We start from the raw sequence: 24,790 nt of genomic DNA, 5'->3' as shown, positions 1-24,790 counted from the left end.
CCTAATTCAGAGGGGGTTTCATTGTTGAAAGACCTTTCCAGTCCCTTCCATGTGAGCCATTTCTAGCTTACAAAGCAGTACTGTTACATGATGTGTGTGACATACCACTGCCCCTTTTAGAGGAGGTTGCATAAGTTTTGTGACGCTCGTACAGCCCTGTGTCAGGCACTCACCTGCAATCAGCACTGCAGCGAGGGCCATACTCGTGTGCAGGTAGCACAAAAAGCAGTCAGAGCACATTTGCTAATGCAGTCGTATCATAAGATCACAGAATAATTTCAATTGGAAAAGACCTCTGCGATCACGGAGTTCAGCCATTAACCTGACACTGCCAGGTCCACCTCTAAACCATGTCCCTAAGTGCCACATCTGCACATCTTTTAAATTACTTATCCCGTCGGCCCTTTTACTTGTGCAGTGTCGGATACGTCTGCAGCTTTGCTGGAAGCGGGGAGGGATCCAGAAGGCGAGTCTGTGTTTATATCTTCGTGCAGCTCTGTGTCTGTATAACAGGTACACGGAGGCGTGTGTTATACATATGCATGTGCACTCGGGCTCCTCTCCGCTGGCACTGCCGTGCCTGCCGCTGCCAGCATGGGAGCGCGCCGGGAGGGAGGGAGGGAGGGAGGGAGGGAGGGAGGGAGGGAGGGAGGGAGGGAGGGAAGGCTGCCGATGCCGGAGCCGCCATCCCTTCCCGCCCCCGCGGCAGTGCAGGGGCCCATCCCGGCCCCTGCTCCCCGCTGGCTGCCCCGGGGCTGGGCACGCTCTGCACGCTCCCGGCAGAGAAGATGCAGGTAAGGGGAAATTGCCCTTGGCAACCAAGAGGCCCTGCTCTGCGGCTGGCCGGGAGCTGCAGGCTCCTGCACGCAGTCAGCGGTGACCGTGTTTTCCAAAGGCCCCCTCGGTGATGCTCAAAAAGCTGAGCGGAGCGGAGGAGTATCGGGAGCTGGGTGCTCGCAGCCCGGCTGCTTTGCAGCAGACGCGAGTGCTGGCCGAGGGGTTTTGCTGCAGCATCCTTCCCAGTAGCCCGGGGGGAGCCAAGGAGCTGCGAGGTGAATGATGCGTACCAGGGCAGCGCTCCGGAGGCACCTGCCCGCTGGTGATGCCAGCCGAGCTTGCAGGGATAGAAACGAGACTGGTCTCAGCTCTGCAGCTGGGTCTCCTGGTCTGCAGCAAGCGCAGGGTTATTAAATCCCGATGGCACTGTGTAAGAGCAAAGTATTTCTGTAAGAAGCGACATTTGTTCAGGAGCCAGGATCACCTGGGTCCTCCAGATGACCTCGTCCCAGGTAGCACTGCTTGGGATTCTTTTTTATTACAGAAGTAGAGTTGGTGTCTGATGATGTCACACTCAGGAGGAGGGAAATAGAAAAAAAAGATAGATTGCAGTCCTAATGCAAGGAGGATGCAGCAGACCACAGAGAGAGTCCTCTCCTCTAAGGAAGATGAAGTGAAAGGCAGAGCCCCTTGGAGGGTCTCTCTCTCCCTTCCACTTCAAAGAGTAAGACTGTCTGCCTTCTGTAAATGGAGCTGGTTGTGTAATGCATTATACATCGCAAGGTTAGACCTCTTCTGATTTCTTAATGGAAAGGCTATTTTATTTCTGAAGTGGGTGCCAGCAGGAATGCTGGAGAAGCGCAGAGACGCATCCTCCGTCCCGCACTGACACCGATGCACGCAGTCAGCTGCAGACCAGGAACTTGTCGAGAGCACTGAGGACCAAATCTGGAGCCAATGCAGGGGGAGAGGAGCAGCCTCAGCTTTTTTAGCAAGTGAATGGGGAGGGGGAGGAGGGTAGTATGAGCAGTGATGTCATTTTTAACTGGTTCCTCACAGAGCTGGGGAGTGAAGTTAAAGGAAAAACCTGCAGTCTCAGAATGGCTCTCAGCCTTGGCTGGAGACTCTAAATGACTGAGGGTCCCCACAATGGTAATGAATTTTCTTTCCTATGTAGAACTGTTCTGTTATTTTGGATCAAGCAGAGGGCATTTATTTTCTCTCTCTCTCTCTCTCTCTCTCTCTCTCTTCTCTCTCTCTGTATGTTTTGAGGGTTTGACTTTTGCTGTTGTCTGTAGTTTTTTAAATACCTTGCAGGTTATTTGAAGTTTTTCCTGGGTAGTTTGAGAATTTTTCGGTGATGTGGGAATCCATGTCATTACAGGAGAGTTTAGCATGCAGCATTTCTGCTACTCATCAGGAGGGGAGATGCAGAGGTTGCCAAGCACACAGCATTCTGCACAGGAAATGTACTTTTAAAATCACAGGTGGAAAGAAAGGGACTTGACTGGCATTTGTTGTTGTAATGGATGGCGTTAATGTTGCTTGTAGGAGGCAGAAAGACTTCTGGTCAACTATCTAGACAGAAATGAATTTTGCTTGGGTGATAATTTCTATGCTTTTGATTGGCAGGTTTTTATTATGAGCATTTTAATTCTAGTGGCACTGAGTGGAAAACGTCAACATAAAAGATTCTGGCTATGTTAGACAGTATATGTATGTATAATTCTTCATGGCATGCATTAACCACTTGTGTGCTGCTCCCTCCACTGCATTTGCCCTGTTGCTGTCTTCCATAGAAATCAGTGGGATGCCAGACTGTGCTGTGGAGAGAGGGTTATTTCGTCTCTAGTTCCTGGAATCAGCAGAAGCAATCAAGCCATTTTTAGATAAATAAGTTTGTCAAGTCAGGTCCCTCAAGGGTAAAGTGTCTCAGCCCAGATGGCAGGCAGTGAAAAGCATCCCCAGTTTTATTTCCAAGTATTCAAATACTGGTATCACTCTTACAGTTTGGGTTTGTGGTTGTTGTGACAATGCTGGGTCCAAAGGCAGAGGGGCTAATGCCAAAAGTCCATTTGTCTGTGGAAGGCTTGTCACATTCCTCTCTGGGATTCCATTTCCCAGTGGTGAGACTTGCTTGTCTTTTCACCCAGAAGAGCACTCAAGACAGCTGAGGAAGCCAGACTGCAGTTTTGCTTACTAGGAACTTGGGATGTTCATGTGATTGCCACAGACCTCCTGCTGTAGTCTGTCATGACAACTGTGAGCTCAAAGATGGGAGTTCTGGGCTCAAGAATGAAAGAGGCAGGAAAGAAATAGGAACATTGTGATTCCTTCTGAATATGAAATGGTCCTTCAGGAGGTTCCTGCTGTGGCTGAAGGCTTGAGGAATCCATCACTGCCCTAGTGAAAGCTTTTACTGAAGAGTAGCTGGGGGGAATAAGCCTCTTTTTTAGCAGCTACTGTGAAGATGCCGGCAGCCATCACAGGGGCCATTTTGGACTCCTCCCCCTGCAACATGCCATGGTGCAGAGGAAGAGTAAATCTGGTAACCTCTTCTGCCAGTCCTCTCAACATTAGAGCCTTAGTGTTGGAACATGTAACTCAGAGACAAAAACCAGGCTTAAAAAATGGCATGTTCCTCTCAGCTTGGTCTTCATCCAGATGAATGCTTGCCTTCACTAACAGTGCTTAATAGTGCTTGGGTGCAGGGAATGGTTAACAGGCTGGACTGAACTAGTCACCATGGCATATGGAAACTTTCCATCTCCCTAGTGCCAGGCTGAATCTGCTGCTGTGGATAGGCAACCTTGTTTTCCTGTGATTCTAGCATGACACCCTTTACCAGAAGGAAAGAAATTAATTTTTTTAAAGGAGAACAAAGAGTTCTGCATCTGGAATAAGCAATGATTCATCATCCTCCTTTGGGGGCTTAGGCATTCCCACTTCCCTCACTGCCTGGTATGAAAACTAGTTCTGGATTTTGGGCCAGGGCACTAATTCTGGCATTTTTGTCTCAGCTCAGTTCATCTGAGGTGAGAAGTTGCAAATTCATGGCACTAGAGATGGAGTCTGATATCCAAAGAAGAGGGGAGCTGCATGTGACTGCAGCCAGCATGCCCGCTTCTGCAGCCTTCCCCCTTAGGAGCCAGCTGACTTTGCAGCAGGGAAGGTTAGCAAGACCTTTCCAAGCACAAAGAGAAATAAAAGCACTGGGACAGGCTCCTATGGAGCTTATAGGATGCCCTTCTTTTAGGCTTTTTAAGAATAATAAAATTGGGATGAACTAAAAATACTTAGTCAACTTTAGAGTAGTGGAATTACACTTGGCATTGCATTTTGGCATTTTTAGGACAGGTTTGGTCACATGTCACTCAAAATTCACTATAGGAAACATTTTCTGTGTCTGGAGGTGGGTACCTCATTTGCTGTTAATTTTAGCTGTGTTTCAGAGTTGGAAAGTCACAGACCAGACAATTCTCACGTGGTTCTTTCTTGCCCTCCATTTCTACTGCAATATTAGCCCCATTGAGCTCCTACCACCAAAGGGATGGGAATGGTTCAATGCCTCAGACCGTTCAGCTGTAAAACCTTGTACAGCTACTGTCAGCAAAAGCATTGCTGATGTGTCAGTGATGGACATGATTGTTAGGGAATGGGACCCAGGGCACAGACATGACTGCAGAGGTTGCAGTATCTTTCTGGACTTCAGTGAGCTTTGAATTTTACCATTAGTTGGCAACTGCGTCTGCTTACATCAGGCTCTGGACAAAATCACATTTGGTTTGGAGTGGTCTCTTGAGAGTGCTGGGGCTGTGGAGCCTTAGGGAAACAGACCTCACCTGAGGGATGTAGCTGACCACTGCTCACAAGGAAGCAGCACATTTTTCATACTGTAACAGTGACCCGGTGTGACTTGCAATCTACACTGTGATCCTTCTGCATGCTTTTGTGGTGGAGTTTACTCACTGTTCCAGTTGTTCTCATCTTGCATGGTCCTCATCGGGGGAGGACAGCATACCCTCCATGAGAATGAATTTAAACTGACAGGCGTATCAGAGAGGTATTTTATGGTGCATACAATGGTGATCAAAGTTAGAGAAGCAGATAAGAAAGAGGACCAAGGCTGGGTACCCAAAGCCCCCACAGGAGGCGAGGAAATAATTTTCAAGGGATGGAATGACATCTCTCCAAGGAAAGGATCCTTCTCAGGAATGCAGAAAAACTGCAAATAACTCAGTGGAAAAGAAGGAAAATAAGAACTTCCCAGCCCCAAATTTAGCAATTAGTTCAACTCTGTGCATGTGACCAAGAAACACTAAGGTCAAACGTCTAATTGCATTTATGCCATTGTCATCTGAGTAATTATCTTTCCCCTCTGGCATTTCAACAGGGTAAAACTGAAGTGGGTTTGGACTGCAGTGCTGTGGTAAATCAGAAACTAGGTAACCTCCATGGCTTGCTAGCAGGGCTGTCTCCTGTCCTTTGGGTTCTCTTGGTAGAGTAGGCAGTGGTTATATTCCTCTGGAATAATTTTTTTTTGCTACATGTTTTGAAAAAATATTTGTAACTATCCACATAATCTGGATGTAACTATGAAGCAGTGTGCTGTTTTCTGCCAGTAATTGAAGGAGGGGGGCAAGGCAGTGGGACAAAAGGTGAGTTCTGCACAGTCTCTTGCTTCTGGAAGGATTGGTGTTTTCTTCTGCTTTGCACAGCAGTGCTGCACATAATTTACCTCATAATGATAATCGTATATAATCCTCATAATAGTGATAATCTTCAGAAGCAACTGCAGATTTCAAATTCTTCCCTGTTTTTTAGTGCAAATTTCATTTGATGGCATCAGAAAACTGTCTTTGCATGTCCCTGCCTATTTACCCCTACATAACCTCATTGCTAGCTATCAGAGCCAAACTTTTGATAAGAAGAAAGGTGATGCACCAATGTCAGAATATGCAGATTCATATCTCACAGTTGCACCTCATTTTTTTGTGTACCTGACAATTTTTTTTTGGCACAGCACAAGCAATCAAAATTTATCATCCAAATTAAGACTGTAATTATATTTTGTAAAGATCTGGCAATTCAGTGAGAATGAAATTTAAAGGGTTGCCGGGATACAGATGACTCTGGATTATGGGGAAGTGTTTGCATGTGGAATTCTAATAAGACTAGGTTGTTCAGCATCCTTATCTAGACTTTTCCAATAGTGTCTGATAACACAGACAATCAATTGTTTCTTTGCTATTATCTGGCAAAGTGATTAAAGATACAAGGCTGCCTTTTATGAATGAAAAGGCAACGTGCTCGTCATGGAGTGTCACAGATGTGTCCCCCTGTTGGGGCACAGGGAAAGTGAGGGGATAGAGTGCAAACCATGCCCACACTATTGAGCCTGCCAGAATAAACTTTTCCTGAGGTTCCCTAGGGTCTCAGGATTGCCAAGGAACCTTTGTGGGTCCAGGCAGTGCTTTCCTGGGAGGTGTGAGCCCTGCCCAAGACGGGGGGTGCTGGGAGCCTCCTGTGCAGGGCTGGGCTGTCACTGGGGGCGAGAACTGGAGGACATGTCAGGCATAGGTGGGGGATGTCCAAATACACTAGAGTTTGCTGTCCAGGCAGCATGGCCTCAGAAGCAATGGCACCATAGATCTGGGGGAGGTGCCAAACAGCTTGATTGAGCCCACAGCTGCCAAAGGGAAGGTTCTGGCTCTCATGCAGGTATTTTCTTCTGCCAGTCCAGCAGGTGAGTAAAGCTCAACCTCAGCGCTGCAATTTGATGAAGGAAGAGCTATAGCACTTTCTCTAAGTGTCTGGTCTGTATGTGACATTAATTAGTTATTATGGAAAGTTATTGCTATTCAATAATGTGGCCTGCTGACGAGGTATTATTCACTGCCTGTGCTGTGGTAGCACTCAGACCTTGGAGAGCTTCACCTGCTGTGCTGCTGACAGCCTGCAGCGTGAGCCAGCTGATATTCCCACCTGCATCCCAGGGTTTCTGCTCTGCAGCTGGCCAGCAGCGAGGCCAGGGTGGGGTTTGTGTGACCACCCTGCTACACCCCTGCTGCAGGCTGCCTGCTTCAAATGCAGCCATGCTAAGGGAGGGATCAATTTTCCTTTGCAATTAGTTTGTTCCAGCCCCTGTCTCATCTCTATCCTACCAAAGCCATTTTACTTTCAATGTCTTACTCCAAATGCTGGGATGAGCCTGCAATAATTAATATAACCTGTCCATCAGTGGTTTAGGAATTTAATTGTAGCTCATGGTTGCATTTTTACCACAGATCAGTAAAGTTCAGTGATTATACACTTTTTTCAATTAACTGTGAAACAGTGAACGTGTCATATAACAATGTAAAAAAACAAGGTTTGGTGGTATGAACTGAATTCCTGCTGAACTGAATTCCTCCCAGATTTTTGGTGACTGAATTTTATTTTCAATATGTTCTTTCATGATCTGTAGGAAAGGGACTTGACTTGCACTAGAGTAGTTTGGATGGCAGGAAGAGCAGATGTGTTTCAGGAGGCCTGGGTTAACAAGCATTTTGGGAAGGCAGAGTACATTGGAGATGCTGCAGCTGTAATATGAGAAAAATTACTGTAATACCTTGAATAGCCTTTGAAACACAAGGTGTGCAGTGCTTAAATGATAGTCTCCTCAACTTCAACCTGCACAAACAGTAATGTGCTTTCTTTTTCCTTTCATGGTGTGCATGGACATGTGATGCCAATCTGAGACAGCTCCAAAACTCCAAGGTTACAGTCCAATCCAAATCTTGTGATTTTCTGTAAGAATCAAGACTTGCCAGAGCAGAGGCGCAGTCACTGGATTGGTATCACCAGCCTGGGTCTAGTAGTGCCATGGGGAAAAGGTGTTCATCCTGGAAATGTGCTTCAGGATCTCCCATTCTGGCATGGTTGGAAGGCTCAGTACTGGTTCTTTGGATCAGTCCAGGATTGTCCTGACTTACATCCTAAACCTGCCTTTTATAATTTTTCACTCTTTCAACGCTGGAGAAGTCCAGCGGATACCTGAGAGGAAAGGGGTCTCCCAAATTTGATAAAATCTTTTGTCTTTAGTTGTTCTGTCTCAACATATGACTGCCCCTTTCTGCCTTGGCAGTGCCAGGCGTCTATTCATATGAGGCAAAATTAAAAAAAAGAAAAAAAACCTGTAAGTTGTACACAATTGCATAAATGTAGCAGAAAGTGTTTATCCTACTCAAAGGCTGGCTGATGTGTCAGTCTGGTTTACTCTAGTCACATGCTCTGAATTTGCACTGGGTTTCCACTTTCTACTATTCATGCCGGTTTTCCTCTGTGTTTTCTATGGTGCCTCTTCACAACACCTACACTTACTGGCAACTTTTCAGGAATCCATCTTCTCTGCCCTGATCCTTTCAGTAAGCCTTGCTTGTTTTCCAAACCCGTCATCCTGCCCTGGGCTGGCCTTGTTGCAGCCTCTGATCCTCTCTGCAGGAAGGTGATTACATGACCTAGTCAGCTTGTGAGTCCCAGGTTGTTTCTGGTGCCAGCATCACAGTGAAGTCTTCATAGGATTATTGGAAACTTTTTTGGAGTCAGGCAGAGCCCTGGCTTGATCTTCTGGCAGCTGTTTAAACAGAGGCACTATGCAGTTTCTGGTACCTCCAAGAGATGCAATAAACTTTATTTATATTATGAATTGTGGTCTGTGAGCTATCAGAATAGGATTTGGCAAACAAAGCAACCCTGAAGAGCTTGGGACCCCATGAAAAGGGTTTCAGCTTTGCTGGGTGGAAATTTATACTTCCTGGGAAGACATATTTACTCTGTAGGTCAAGTGGGGAAGATCAAGGGGAGGAAATTGCAGTCAACGCAGCTGAGAGTATAAGCTGTAGTGCCCCACACTTTAAAATTCCTTTCATGTGGTCTGAATCTAAAAGCTTGTGTTGACCATAACAAGTCTGAATGGATATACTGAAGCTGATTTTCTTCACAATTCATTTCTGCTTGTGCAAAAGTATGGGACAAAGCTCTGAAAAGAATGTGATCTTTGACCGGTGAAACTGTGCCAGCCAAAGCCATTGCTACCATTTATCAGCATCATGTACTTTTTGAAGAATATGGAGGTGCAAAGAGTAGACTGACTGCTAAAATGCAGTTCTGTCAGCATGGCTGCAGCTGCTTTGCCAGTATAATGTACTGTTTAAAAACAGAGGTAATTTTGTTACATTAAAGAAGAACTTTCACAATTTGAGAGTAGGAAATGACCCCAGATAACACAGCCAGAATTAGCTAGACCCTGAATTACTTCCAGCGTCACTGCCTCATATACACAATACACTGGCTTGTACTGGTCCATAACCTCCCAACACAGTACTGCAGAGTCCTGCATGCAGTGAGTTGTCAGACTGGGAGATACCATGAATTTGAAGCTTAGGGATAAAATTAGCAGTGTTTGTCATGTGGGTAGAAATAATAGGGTAGGATAGAATAGAATAGAATAGAATAGAATAGAATAGAATAGAATAGAATAGAATAGAATAGAATAGAATAGAATAGAATATTTTTCAATTGGTAGGAGCCTCCTATCATGATCAGTCCAAGTGAAAGATTGCTAGTATGAATTGTTAGCAATCATGATGAATTGGCCGTCACCATCTTAAAACCAGTGTTATGTAGCACCTGGCTATGTTAGGTACTGCTGAGATATGCATCTGATGGACGACAGCTACCAAGTCTCCCTGGTTTCATGTTAATGGAGGATTAATTACCTGATTATTTGAGCCCCCATCAGCATGGCTGGGCATGATGACAGCTGGAAGGCTGGAAAAGAGCTGTAGTTCAATGGGGCTTCAGCTCGTGGCAGGGGGTCTGGAGTGAGTATGGACTTGGCTGGAGGAAGAGACATTTTTCTCCTGTTGGGATGAATGAATCAACACAAACCCTGCAGTGACAGTGCTGTTGCAAAGTTGTTCTTTCTGTGGTAGACAACAATTTCATGTCATTTTGCCCTCAAATTAAAGAGTTTCTGAATACAAAAATTGCCCTGGGGATTATATGAATAAGCTCAGCTTTGGGCACATATCTGTCTCAGTGGCTCAGGAATGGGGTGACAAAGGTGTTTCTGCCCACAGTCCTTTCTCAAGGCTTATTTCTGTGAGGCATGTCTGGTGCTTTGGTTGGTTATCATTGGTTTCCTCTGTATTATTTCTGGAGCAACATCACCCTACACTCCCTGAGTGTCCACAGAAGAGCATCAAAGGGGAAGGAACATGAGTGTCTTTGAGCCATCCCTTTAGCAAATATTTCCCTTAGTCATTTAGTCATAAGTTACCATGGGTGTAGCTAAACTTCAGAAGTGACAGAACTTTCTTAAAGCCTTGGAAATGATTCCACTCTCCTTTAGAACTATCTGCAAAAGAAGTTGTATAACTCTAAATGGGAATCTTCAAAGTTTAAATAAGTTCTTCTGATGGGCTGAATTTTTGTTGTAGTTTTCCCATCCCAGAAGTAAATGTAACAGCTAACCAAAAATAGGGAGAGTTGTACTAGCTGTGCAGAGGTTGCTCTGGTCCTTGTAGAGTGGAGAAGTACTGTGGTATTTTTAAAGTGTTGCTGTTGTGCAATATTACAAACACAGAAGGAATCAGGATGCTAATAGATGGGATAAAGGATAACTCAAATGAAAAGCATTTAAATTAATCTTTGCCTAATTCCATTTTCTTAGCTAAGTGGTGGTTGCACTTTTTAGGTATTTTTATTTCTGTGCTCTTGCACAGAATCCCTTTTTTCCTGGATGCAATGAAAGTATGTTAAGTAATACAATACTCAAACTTCAGAAACTCAGTGTAACAAAAACCTTGCTAAGCAGACCTCACCCTCACTGCAAGAAAATGTTCTGCATCCCAGAGGAAATCAATACTTACTAATGTGAATAAACATGAAGATGAAATTATCAAATTGGCAAGTGAGGGAAACAATCTTGATTTAACAGAATTAGCTGTATTTAAATGCAGTAGTTAAAAATCCTTGAATGATAATGAGTCTGGCAGATGATCAGTGAATTCTTGTGTCCTCCCTTGCTGTGTGGGTCTGGGCTCTGGTGGGAGCAGGCAACCTGGCTCTTTTTTCTCTATTGACCATGGGGGGTTAATTCTGAGTAATGAACCACCTGTTTCTTATCCAGGGCAGTGCTTTGGAGCTGCTTGTACATGGTGAAGGTTGGTTGTGCTGTAGGACCCCGTCATTTTGTGGGTCCAAAACTGCAGCCTGGGCAGTACAAACCACAGCTCATCTGCAAAGGTTTGGAGCATGTCCTTCTGGGGAAAAATGACTACTTTTATCTGTAAGACTATAACAGTAAATTGACTGACCAGTGAGGTATTCCTGGACTAGCACAAGAAATGCAAGGCCTGTAATTGTATGTGCAAACGCTTAGTATAAAAGGGTGCTTTCTGCTCTTAAGATACACAAGTAGAATGACCACAGGAAAGGCTAGGAGGGGCCTGGCAGGACAAGAGATGGATGTTGAAGGCCAGGAGGTGACTTGCACCAGGCCCAGAGCAGGGCTGTGACAGCATATCCACCTATCAGGCCAAACTCCATCCACAAACAACAGCAGCCCAGGCAACCATGACTGAAAATGCTGTTTCAATTCTTAGCTTTTCCCTGCATACCAACACCTATGTTTTCTCCTTTCTCCTTTTTTATTTTCTTTTTTTTTTTTTAAGCTCAGCAGCAGAGGTAAGACCTTGTTTTCATATTCTCTGTAACACCCTTATGATACTTTAGATGCTACATAGAAATAAGCAGATGGCAGGGAACTGATCTGTATTTGTATATGAAATGTCTCTGACTTTATGAACAAGATCCATATTATAAAAAAAAGTTGGCTGGTGTGGCTCCCCTCCGCCTGTGCTGGCAGATGCTACGGGAGCTGAAAGGATGTGAGGAGCCATTGCCACCTCCCCCCTCCACAGATCCTGCCAGATCAGGGCTGTGCTGGATCCGTGGGTGTCGTCTGCCTTTCACTGTTCAGCATGTACAGCATCTCAGCCTCTAGAGCAGTCTGGCACCTCTTCCAGCACTTCCTTTTTTTAACACCACTCTGAAAACCCACACAGAAAGAAGAGGGGCAGAGAAGAGAAGGCAGAGAAGTGGGAGGGGGCTAATTAGGGCCAGACCCGATGTCTTGGCACAGCTGCAGGGTCCAGAGAAGTCAGGCAGATCCATGGCTCAGGAAGGACAGAGTAAGGACAGCAAAATTGCACCTGGCCCAGCCTATGGTGTCATGTTTATGTGTCTGTTTATCCCTTCCTTCATAAAAATGGATAGATTTTGTTCAGCTTCTAGGGCAATGCTTTACCTTTTGAGTTAAAACTCACCTTATGCCTTGGTAGCTTACCTGTCTATGATCCAATTTTACACTTTACTTTGTCATTAAATATATACAACAACAAATGTGAGAACCTATCCATAGCTTTGCAGACTCCTATTTGTTTCCAAGTAGGCAGCCCTACTACCCCGTAAAAGTGACGTCCCCCCCTTTTGGTGCCTGGTGGTGATGAACATGTCAGCTCCTCACAGTCAGTCTTCTCATGGTCCTTCCACAGTGAACAGAGGGGGACAGGTGCTGCTAGAGGATTCTTCAGATCTCTCTGAGGCTCATTTGTACTCAAAATCACTGAGGAGCCTATCTGTTAGCTACAGAAATTCTCCAGGGAGACAAATCTCCCCTGAGGAAAGTAACTTTTGTGATTACTTTCAGTTGTTTGCTTCTCTGTGTTTGGAAATATTGTCAACTTTGCTCATAGTGAATAAATCTGAGTGTCCCCGGAGTGCCCTCTGCCCTGATTCATCATTGCACTTGCTACACGATACATTAAGGTCAAACACTGCTTGCTACTCAGTGACCCCGCTTTTAACTTATACTTTCTGCATGATAACTTTAATGACAATTCTCCCTTCTCCCAATGCCCTTCTCCCAGCTCTCCTTTGTTCTTTGCCTTATTCCTTTCCTGAAAGTATTTCCTAGTTAAATTTCTTTTCCTGTGGGTATTTTTCCAAGAACCTTATTTCCTGCAGATTAATTTTATTTAATTTTCACCACTGCTTACAGCTGAGAGTTTGAAGACTTCCTGCCCAGTGTTGCTGTCAGTGCAGTCATTCCATGGTGGCATTTGATAGCTGCCAGTAGGTGTTGACACCTGACATTTCTGCTCTGGTTTTGACTGGATGCAATGAAAAGTGGCCATTTCATCCATGCCCTCTGGTTTTCTTCTTCGTGTGCAGGGGTTGTTACATGGTCATAATAGAACGCCTGCCCACACTTAAAAGGTAATAATTTTATATGAACATTAAGGGAGCAGTTGTTTGCCACTCTGTGTATTTGCTGTGCTAAAGCTGACGTGTTGAAAGCTGCCCTGTGCTGGGTCTGATGCGTGCACAGAGGCAGAGGAGTTACAAATGTGCAAGAATTAGCTGTTTGCAGCTATGTGCTGGATGACAGCTCTCACCAGAGAGTGGCCCACACCCCTGCAGCCTCTGACAAACCCTGAAGCTCTTCAGCAGATGTGGCTTTTCAGAAACCCCGTCAGAACTCAATTAGGTTTTGTGCATGAATATGTGGCTTATTAGTATAAATGTGAGTACAAACAATAGGATATGGTTTGGGCTCATAAAGCCATATTAGCCATAACAATGAAGCTTGGCCTATTTTATGATCTTTATTAACACCCTACGACACTTTAAAAGAAGTAAACACTTTAAAATTCATTTTAGCTTAACTCATGATGCATTTTATGTGCTAGTTGCCATTGGCTGTGATGTCTCACTTCGAAGTGGGAGTTAGTGGGTCATTGTGAGCCACAGGGGCTCCCCAGCTGGCATGGCTACAGGTTTGCACCTCTACAGGGACATGCAAGGGGATACAGCTACCAAAGCTCACCTCCTGGTTAGATTTGCAAGCTAGCATTTGCCATTTGAGGCTTGTGGACCATTTGAGGTAAGCAAGGGCTTGAAATACAGTAGAAAAAACAGTGCAAGTCTGCAGAAAAAATTTTAGTGCCTAAGGTGAGTAAGCTGAGAACATGTTATTCAAATAATAACAACAGTGGGAAAATAATTTATCTTTACATAAGTTATTCATCCTGCAGTCTAGATATACAACATCACTGACAGAGTTTCCAAATGTTGTCTGGATGGGTTTCTTTAAAAAGTGACCCTGTGTATCCTGGTGTCTTTGTACAGAAAGACTTTTTGTCTGTGTATAGAAAGTACTGTAAGTAATACAGGCCATTCCATATACTGTAACACATCCATGCTTTATGGATTAAGGGCTAGTTTCAAACCCAAAAGGCCTGGAGGGGAGAGGCTGCAATTCCTGGGTAAGAGCTGGAGCTCTGGCAGCAAGGGGTGCGGTAACATGTGCTTGGCATCACAGGATGGGTGGAAGGGACTCACAAGAATTCTAAGCTTGCCTAAATCATCATCAGGTTTTTTCATTAAAAATAATTCCCTTGAGAAAGTATAGAAGTGAAAGGGGCATAAATCTCTACTTTCAGGCCGCTCTCCTTCCCCTTACCAAACAAAAGGACTGTGTTCCCTATTGTTTCAACAAATGAAACTCTGCAATTCAGCTGGCCTTGTTCTCAGTGTGCTTCTCTGAACTCTTACAGCCCAGTTTGCTGTAATGCTCAACATAAGTGTCCCGTCAGAAGTGGGACTGGGGAAGGACATCGTGGAAAGGGGACCTTTCTCCTGGCCTAATCTGGTCTAATGAAAGGTGTTCCTGCCCACAGAAGGAAGCTGGAACTAGGTGATCTCTAAGGTCACTTTCAGCACAGCCCAGTCTGTGGTTCTGTGATTTGTGGGCTGATTCAGATGGTTGTCTAAAACTGGGCTTCAAGTAAATGGCTTGGGGGGCCAGAGCCAGATCTGAGGAGGCTGGTAGTGCAGGACTTGGCTGTTTACTGAGACTGAGGAAGAGCTGTCCTGAAAGAGCCCAGAGCTGCACCCTGGACTGGTTGTATCTGTAGCTGCACCCCTGTGCCAGCCAGCTCTGGGCCACCGTCAGGGTGGCTCCAGAGAGATCTTGTGGAGGAGTGTGTGGGATTTTTGTTGCCTGTCCCAAGAAACACACTGCCTTACCATTGTAGGGAGAAAGCTGTTCTGAGACAGGGATAGACAAAACCAGGTTTCTTAATCCCTCTGCAGAACAGACTTATGGAGCTACAGGAGCAGCAAGAATATTTCTCTGGAGCAAGAAAAAAATAGTTGCTTTTGGTCCCCCTGAGATTCTTGCCTTTCTGTCTTCCCCTGAAGGGCTGTGAGTAATTTGAAGAGACATGCTGTAATAGTACTTTCCTACGTAGTATTGCATAGTGTTTACTAAATAGAATTGGAAGAAACTGTTGCTACTTACCTCGACTTGCAGTTAAGTGTTATCCAAGGCATCTAGCTAAGCACACTGAAAAAGACTGATGGAAAGGAAGAAGTGTGAAATATGAGCCACCATCTCTACTCCTAACACATGGCTTGTTGTTTCTGACTCTTGGGGGTTTGATTCCTCAGCCTACAGGCAATGCCAGTGGAAGAGAAGAGGGACCAAACTCATTCATTTTCTGTGCAAACAGGTATCTTTGATTCTAAATGCTGCTTCTGAGAATCAAGAGAAGGTATGGAGTCTATTAGATAGAAGGTTGTAGTTTTTGAAAATTTCAAGGAAAACAGTAATACATATGCTGTACTTGGAATAAGTCATCTGACTCTTTATCTTCTAGTATGGCAAGCACAGCATATTCTTTGTTGAGTGTCATCTTCCAGTGTGCTTTTTCAAGGTTCATGATGTTTTACTGATGGTCTCTAGGTTCACAAATGTGGAGAGGTTGTTCATACTGTGGATGCTGTTGTGGAAATAGGTGCTGCAATGACCAAGTCTCTGCTCTTCTTGAAAAGAGGATTCTTAGCATAGACTCAAAAGGCTATTTTACTTGAAGGCTTTTACTTGAAAATGACCACTTTAGGTGCAAATATTCAGACAGAAATATTCAGGGGAATTGAATGTTTTGAGTGGAAGAATAGGCAGGATACTCTAAAACTGCTAGCAAAAACCAGTTTGTCCTACCATAAAATTGTCTACAGGATTTTTTTTTCACAAGGTCCTGAATGTAAGCATTAACTAAGGTAGGTAGAATAGTAAATGAGTTTTGTAGAGCTTTGTTCTTGAGTGCTGGCATGTGAAATCAAGGTGACTGATCTGAGAGCAACATCACAGTGAACAGCACACTTCTCTGTGATAAAAAGGAAAGCATTATGGTGACCTGCTGGAGCTACTCAGGCAAGCTTAGTAGTGATTTGGGCTGAGTCAGTACAGGAGAAAAATAGCAGAGTAGTGGGAGAGAATTGCAAAGAATATCTAAAAGCATACCTACAATGTGTGTTATCAAGACCACACACTACACTGCTGGAAATAAGAGACTTCATCTTGCTGCATATCCAGAGTGGGAATAATGTGAACGGTCAACACAGGAAGAAATCTGTGTTGACAAGCACTGAAAGTGTGTCAAATTGAAAGAAGTGCTTTCAACTAATTAGGCATGTAGGATTGAAAGGGCTCTCTTGGGACACTGATCTCACTTTTACATGCTCTGGAGTGTGTGTGTGTACACAAATACATAGACATGTGCATATATGGGATGTCCACATCATCCCTGCTGTAACAGTCCATCCTTATCATTAGGTCCAGTAACATTAAAATAGTTCTGGTTTGGGTTTTTCTCTAAGACTGTTTATGCCTTCACTATTTTACTGGCTAGTTAGCCTTTATTTTCTCATGGAGCATGACAGCAATCTGAATTGAATATTACATTAATATTCCTGCAGAATAGTTGACCTGACTGCAGCCTTAAGCTTGCCAGGCAGGACTGCCATGTTGTCTGCCTTTTACCACTACCCTGCAGGGCACTCTTGGAGGCTGTGTAAAGCACAGACCTGAGAACAGGAATAAAAGGAAAGGAAGAAATTGCTGGCTAGAGAAACTTCATAGGAATGGAGGCTTGAACATATAAAGTACTCTGTATTTCTAAGAGGTTATTGTCTATCCTGCAGCGACAGCTTTGAAATACTTTGAAATACGAAGTTCCATTCTGGCCACTGTAACATATTTGACAGAATTAGGAAAAGCAGTTTAAATTATGTTCAAACACCACCAGCAGTGATTGAAAGCAGCAAAGCCAAGAATGGGATTAGCATGTGGTACTCTTCACATAAGTGCATATTGCTTAACAGCCTAATCTTCTTAGGTGTCTAAGAACCACACGCCTCCCAGCCCTCTTGAATTATGTCTGTTGTGCCAGTCAACCAAACATCAGGTAAATGCAAAATTCAGGGATCTGCTCATGGAAATGACATCCAAATCATATGCTTTCCAGTATCTTAATTTCTCTGGCTACCTGAATGCCAAATATGGGTTTTGCCCACTTGCCCTTTTTCTCCTGAATAGCTGTTTTTATCATGTGTATGCAAGGCAGAAAAATGCCACAGGGATGTGCTAAGAAACCGTGATTGAAACATGAGAGGTTTCACTGTATTGGCAGGAAATAAAACAATACAAAGAGCATAAAAGATTGTGGTCTTTCTCAACAGATTCTGCTGTCAGTGAGGTTTCTGCTTTTTTGCTTGAGTTTGAAAAATTTGCTAAATTGTCTGTCCATGAGTGCAGTACAGAATAATAATTGTACTCATGCTGTTGCCCACATGTGGCTAAAGACTTAACTTGTTTTGTCATGTCTCCCCTCCTGTTTTTCTGGAGGGCAGCTGCAGCCTGCGTAGACACAGTTGTGCTGCCTTTGATTTGCATGTGCAAGTGCCAGTGGCAGGGCAGATGTGGTGATCCAGGCTTCAGCTCCAGACCGGTTGCCCAAACCATCTCTTGGGGTCTGTCACTGGGAGCTTTCCATTCACATCCATCCTGAACTCCGGTTGCACAACACAAAAACCCTTCAGAAATATTCTGGATTTCTGCCCTGATAAAAGCAATAAGAAATAATGATGTACAAGGCCATTTCAAACCATGTTTTCCAGCACAGGCTCCCAGAGAGAAGTAGCCAAGGAGCAAACCACCTAAAGTGTGTCATCAGTCACCCAAGGCCCTGTGACAGTGGGCACTGTGACGACTAAAAGGGACATGTCTGCCCTGAACAGCACCCTGACAAATGACAGGATACACCAGAAAAGCAGGAACAAAACATGTGGCCAAGGATAGGGGCATCCTATCCAGACCATGAACAAATCCCAAAGGTGTACTTGGTTGGTGAGGACACAAGGCATGCAGTTTTCTCTTTAATTGAGTTGAGCATCTCTTGTCTTACATGAGAGATGTGCTTAGAAAGCTCTGTGAAGACCTGCCTCATTTCTCACTTGTCCCAGGGAAGAGAAGGACTGTCTCACAGACAGCTTCCCAGGGAAGAGACGGACTGGGAAGCACAGGCAGGGTCCTCAGCAGCCTCTGCAGTGCCAAGGAACCAGAGTGCCTGTCACATTCCCATCATCTGATGTCCCTGCCCCAGCAAAAGAGCTTTAGAAGAGAAACCCATCGCTGTCAGGTGTTGCTCTGGCACCTGACTTGGTGGGGAAAGAGCATGGCATCCTGCCCCTGCCAGGCTGACCAGGGTTTCCAAGGGCACTGGGGTATGTCCAAGTTTCTAGCTGCAGTCACTTGATACTTTTTTCTAGAGGCATGAGGGAAATTGTGTGCATGCCCATGCTTGTAGGTGTAGTCACCGAAGTTATGGTAAGGTTACCATTGTTCAGCTGGGTGCTGGAAAAGCTGATGAGTCAGTAGCCTTATTTGCAATGAACAGCAGCCCCACCAACACACTCCCTTTGCATGGGCATTTTTCAATGGTTAATAAAGATGGGACAGGAAAGTAGCTCATCCAAATAGCTACTCACAGTTCCTGCTGGTGGGGTTTGCCACTGGCAAATAGGGAAATGTCTGCATATATGCATGGCTGGGAGGGAACACAATTGTTGAAAACAGAGTGATTGTCCCACCCTCAAAGAGCTCCAGCCTCTAGTGTCCCTGCTGGGTAAGCCTGGAACTCTCTTTGCCATCACTGGGAAGTGGCAGCTGCAGAGGGAGCTACTTTGAAAGTACTGAGCTTGCTGATGGATGTGGCACATGAACAGCAAAGAAGCAACTCTAGATTTGTACCAGTGCTGTAGGCTTAAACCCCCTGGGTGTTCCAGTGGTCACACGAGTACATTGGGGGAAGTGTACATTTGGGACATACAGAGCTGGCTATAAATAAAATTCACATCACACTCAGCACTTGCCTCAATGAAATATTTATGCACTAAATGGCAGGATGAAGTTGGATGTACTGCCAGGCTGCCTAGTTTTTGAGATAATCTGGTCTTCCTCAGAATTAATTTTCTTGCAATGTTTTGCACACAAACTCAGCAGGCAGTAACTCACTGCTGACCTGGGCAGTAGCTGAGGAAGAGGCTGATCACGTTGAATTCTGCTGCTGCTGGTACAGGCCTATTTATGCAAAGCTGGATGAACATCCAGCTTTCTTATGACATTGAATCACGCAAGAAAAAGTCACCATTTTTACATGAAATAGCTGGAAAAAATGGCATATGCTAAAATGAGAGGTCAACCACCTTAATGCTGGAGAAGTGCTTTCCTAAGCCGAGCCTGGTGTGGGGCTGCTGGCCACAGCAACCTTTGGGTGCATCCTGCACCCCTGCAGCAGGGAGTGCAAAGAGGTGGCATTTCACTAAGTCCACAGCCCTCAGCACCTCTGCTTCCTGCAAAGGGCTTGGCTATTACAGCCTCTCTTAAGCATAACTGGGCTCTGGAATAGGCTTATTCACTAGTCTGATCCTTTTTAATTTTGGGTTTTGTCTTTTGGAACCTGGATACTTTAATAAGGATTCGGCAGCTGCCAGTTCAGCTTTTGCCTGTGCAGAATTCATGTGTGACAGCTCTGGGTGCTGGCCCTTAACATGTAGGCAACTTCCTTGCTCACTGCTCCAATTCCCTCCAGGCTGCACACTTCTTCACACCTTACAACAAACTGTGTTTTCTCTCTGAACCAGGAAATAAAGGAAATTATCTTTTTTTCTTTCTTCCCCTGACAGGTAATAGCAACTATAATACACATAGAAATAATAGAAAGTTGAGAAACAGAAGGGTCTGGGAAGGGGGGAGGCAAGTGTCTGTAAAAGCAGACGGAGTTGTGGGGGGAAACCCCTGCATCTATCAAATAAATAGAGCAGAAATCTTTCTTGCTTGGCCTTTGTGGTGTTATTATTAGAACAACCACGCCTGAGTGCACTAAAGCCGCACAACCTTCAAGCACCCACATCCAGCTCTGCTATGGCAGGATCCTTTTTCTGCTTGGCTAAAAGAGGGAGAGAAGAAGGATGTGAAGACGAGAAGGATATTTAAATTATAAATATGATCAACTTCAATAAAAAAGCTATTTGTAAATCTTCAAAAATCTTCTCCTGAGAAGAGCCATTAGTGCATGTCTGTTTGACACTGGTTGTTAGGAAACCAGCCAATGTTAATGGATCTCCAGAATGGAATACAGAATCCGTTTAAATGGTCTTTTGTCATTTTGTCAATCCCACAAGACCAAAAAAAAAAACCAACCAAAAACAATTACTTTAACTCGGGGATGAAATGAAGTGATAGTTTATATGATTCACTTGTACAGTCTAAATTGATCGAAGTGCACACTAAAAATATGTTAACAGACTGTATCTGATGCCTGAAATGTAGCATTTCCTATCTCTGCATTGGCTTTTTTCCCATTCAGTGTGATGGCCAGCTGTTAATCATTTGAAGGCTGTGGCTTTACAGTTTCTATATTGCTTTATTTATTATGCATGTTACAGTGATGCTGAGGGGCTACAGCCACGCGCAGGCTCAGCGTTGTAAAAACAGCCTGCAGTGTAAAACACTGAGTAAGGAAGTGCTGGCTGAAAGAGATACCTTATCCTCATTTCACAGAACACAGATATAGGCAGTCTTACTGTTTAATGCCAGCTCCTAGCAGAAGCATATGGTAAAGCTTTGACTACACATTTCTTCTAGATCTCAGTCCAGTGGTCTTTGTCTGCTGAATTACCCTGCCACAGGGGTGGCTTTTTTCTTTTAGTGGAAGTAAGAGATTCAGTCCTGTGAAGAAAACCAGATGTTCAGTAGTCCTTAAAGCTCACAGTCCACTCCTGTGGTTGCATCCTCTGGCTTCAGCTCCCAGCAATGGTGCCCAGTTCCCAGGGGCAATCAGTGAGGGCCAGGCAAAATGTCACTGCAGAAGAACAGGCAATGTGCAAAGGACAGGGAAGGACATGCAAAGGACAATGTACAAGGAATTAAATGGAAGCAGGTCCTTTTTTTGGCAGGCTTTTACTCACTGGTTAGCTTTTTCCCTCTTACCTCTTTCCAGGAGTTTTTTTCAGAGTTTTGCTGCTCTGAGGTTGGGATGCTATTCCACAGACATCCAAACTAATTGCATTCATTGTGGGTTTATACTTACTTATCCTTGGGCCAGCATTGTCCTCCACCCTACCCAGTGCTGCTCCCTCTCTCTGGGCCTCTTCCCCACTGCAGGCTGAGAACATTCATCCCCTTGCAGCTTTTTTTGCAAGATTTTAGTTTCTATTTTGAAAGTTTTTTCGTTTCTATTCTGGATCTCCTAGAAAATCCACTCCAGCTTTTGAGTATTTTAAAGGACTGGTCAGTTCCAGTGAGTATTGTGCAATATTTCTGTTTTCCTGGTGTCAGGGGGGTATTCCCTGTTACCATGAATCAGAGATCCTGCAGGGAAAGGTGAGAAGACATGGATGGGTCCTGGCTGGGGCCATAGGACAGGGTACTGGAAGCTTCTTAATGCTCTATCATTTGAAGATAAGCAATGTATTTGTGCTTTTTCTCCTGGGACAGCACTATGCACAGCTCTGCCAGGTCTGCTGGCTAAGGGAGACTTGTTGGGTGGCTAAGAGGTCATACTATTTCATCTGTCAACAGCAATGTGTGTCTACAACAGTAGGTGTGTAGCAGAGCTTGCATGAACTTGGTTTCATTTTTAAGTCTTATACAAAGTATATTAACCCAACTCCTACTCCTATTTGTAAAACACAGTTGCCAAAGCCAAAAGAGTTTTCTACAAGCTAAATTTTGCAGCAAAATCTATTCTAGTCTGACGAAATGTCTAAAAATTTCGTAAGTAGGTAAAACTTTCCACTCACTGACTGATTTTCATCACAGACAACTACTAGCACTTCAGTCTAGACAGATTTTTCTGGGAGTAGGAAGGAACTGCTTGTGCCTGCCTTTTCATTAGCCTCCAGGGTACATTATGTGATCATGAATATCTCATGCCCTAGGCAATACAAAGAACGGGTGGGGTATCATTACTATTGCCTACAAATTTTTGTCCTGAGCTGAGATTCCCAAGGAGGAAGTGTGGCTCAGAACAGGATCAGGGCAAGTTGCTTTTTGTGTCTCAGTACCATGTATGTAAAACATAGTGCTTTGTTACCTTCAAAGGGTAAAGGAGACATAAAATCAGCTCGTGTGAGTGAGGCATTTCCCTGCTGCAGTGGTAACAGACAGACAAGCCATCAAAAGCTCTGCCTACAATTTGGCAACATTATGTTTTTGCAATGTCAAAAATTTAATTAGTAAATCCTCATGACGAACAAGCACTGACAGGTTGCCGTCATTTATCCTACTACCTTCCTCCTCCATCATTTTTTTTCTCCCCCCAGTGCCATTCCTTGCACTGACACCATGCCAGTCACATGGAGCAGCACTACAAATGTGCTGCAAAATGACTGAAACCCCACCTGAAAAATCCCCTCATAAGCAAGGCAAGGCTCCCTACCAGACAGAGAGTTTGGGGTCCCTTCATTTTTGCTGAAGCTCTGAACTTTTGCTGAACCTGAACTTCAGCATGTCTGTTCATCATATCATAGCACCACCTCTATCGTGACACCTACGAATTTTGGTGAACTGTTGGGGTTTTTTCCTAATCAGAGAAACTGATAATCTCTCATTATCCCACATGTGGCAGGATGGTTCCTAGGTTTCTCCTCTTCTGTCTGCTCCTTCATTTTTCTCCAACTGTACTTTCCCAGTTCTTTCTCTACACAAAGCACTGGAATGCCTTCAGGCTGAGTGAATGTTGTTTTGCGTTAAAGAAAGCAATAAAACAAGAAAGACCAAAGCATCTCCACCTAAGAGCCATTCTCTGCCATGGTGCACTGGCTATCCCTCAAAAAGTCTGTATCGGTGCCTGGGGCAGAAGGAACAAGCCCAGTGCTCCACCTGAGGGTGTGCCACTGCTCTGCTGCATTATGTGGGCTGAGGATGAGCCTGCTCCCTGCTGCTGGCTGGGGCAGAGTGCTGGCAGCTCCCATGGCCCTCCATTCCTGATTTAGCACTTGGAAAGCTGCCTGCTGTGTACCCTGAGGCTGGGAATAGTCCATGGGGCTCCCAGGAGTCCCAGCACTCCTGAGAAATTCTCTCAAACCTTTAGTGGACTTGATTAATATAATTTTCAGAGGCAGACTTCTGGGATTTCTCTTCAGAGGAACTGAAGTGTTCCTGTCCCCCAGAAGTCCCTGTCTATTAAAGAAACCTCTTTTGATAGGTGACAGTCAAAGTCTCTCAGCAGGGCAAGCAGTTAATCTCAGTTGTTACGCCCCGGCAGGCAGCAAACCAGCAACCTGTGTCAGAAACTAGTTGTGTGTAACATGATGTAGTGAAAGAGCACACTGGCAAGAGGATGAGTAAATGGGAGACCTATTCCTCCCACTGCCTTTGCTCAAAATGTCACTGTGGAAAGACTGCATAGCTTCTTTGCATTTTTGTTTTGCTACCTATAAAATTATTATCCCTTTGTCCATTTATATAAAAAACCTATACAATATCATTTCACCTGCTTGCCTCCATAGAGCCATTTGTGATCTGGTAAAAGGGCATTGTCTAAAGGCTAGCTGGTATAACATGATGTGGAAACACACAGAAGATAATCTTTGCTGCTATTTTATTGAGAGTAAAGGTGCTGTAACAAACCCAGTGCCTGCTCTTGCCAATGCAGTTCCAAACAATAACCTTTCCTTTTCAGCTAGGTTGATGGAAGAGAGGCTGGAAGTCTTATGTTGCACTCTTATTTTTAATCCTACAGCTGTCTCCAACCTTGATGCAGAGAGCAAACTGAGTGTCTATTACCGAGCGCCTTGGCACCAGCAAAGAAACATCTTCCTCCCCTCCACCCGCCCGCCCTGCGTGGAGGAGCTGCACCACCACGCCAAGCAGCACCTGCGAGCCCTGCGCAGAGGTAGGTGCTGCCCATGCTCCAGCCCCTCACACAAAACACCTCCCCATGGTCCACTCCAGGCAGCAGAGGGATGCTCTGGCACAAGCACACAGAACTGTGGGCACTGATCTACACTGGGACTTAGGTACTCATGCTAAGAAAGCACAGAACTGTAGAAGCACAGGATGATTTGGGTTTGAAGGGATCTTAAAGATTATCTAGTCCCAGCCCCCTTCACAAGGGCTGAAACAGGAGTGGTATTAATCTCCACAAAAACTGGGCTGAATGCTCAGGGTTTCCACGCATGATACTGGGGGATGCCTGTGTCCTTCAAGAGGGGCAGCTGAAAAGTCAGGTGATAGATGTCCTGGACATCTAAGGGTTGAGCAGGTCTCCCCTTCCCAGGCTAGGGAACATTTTCTGACATCACCTAACAAACTGCAGACTGGTGGTCTCAAAGCAATACAGAAAAGAAAATCAGGAGCAACAGGGTTATAACCATGCTCCTGGATTCCTGCCATAAAGAGAATTTACTAGATGCAAACATCTGGATGGTCCTACAACAACACATTAAGTGGAAGGCAAAAGATGGGGAAAGGCCAGTTTTCACTGGGAACCTAACCAAGGGAAAATTATTACCAGGACATAGGACAAAGCCAGGAAACAAGCCTTTCTTCTGTGCC

At 44.7% G+C, this 24,790-nt stretch overlaps 1 protein-coding gene across 4 annotated transcripts in view; it reads left to right on the top strand.

Annotated features, from left to right (window-relative positions):
• NHS (NHS actin remodeling regulator) overlaps positions 1-24,790 on the top strand; it is a 243,644-nt gene that overhangs the window by 195,023 nt on the left and 23,831 nt on the right. For 3 of the 4 annotated variants that reach the window (XM_039714308.1, XM_039714309.1, XM_039714305.1), the window contains exon 2: positions 23,976-24,128. In XM_039714308.1, coding sequence (XP_039570242.1) covers positions 23,976-24,128 — 153 coding nt within the window. Of the gene's footprint in view, positions 1-1,845; positions 1,930-23,975; positions 24,129-24,790 lie in introns of those variants that run through there. The other variant, XM_039714310.1, reaches the window with a different exon arrangement.

Source organism: Passer montanus, unplaced genomic scaffold, assembly GCF_014805655.1.
Source record: "Passer montanus isolate IOZ18808 unplaced genomic scaffold, ASM1480565v1 scaffold3, whole genome shotgun sequence".
Lineage (NCBI taxonomy): Eukaryota > Metazoa > Chordata > Aves > Passeriformes > Passeridae > Passer > Passer montanus.
The sequence above is the reverse complement of the archived record's forward strand: the minus strand, read 5'-3'. Positions and strand labels throughout refer to the sequence as shown.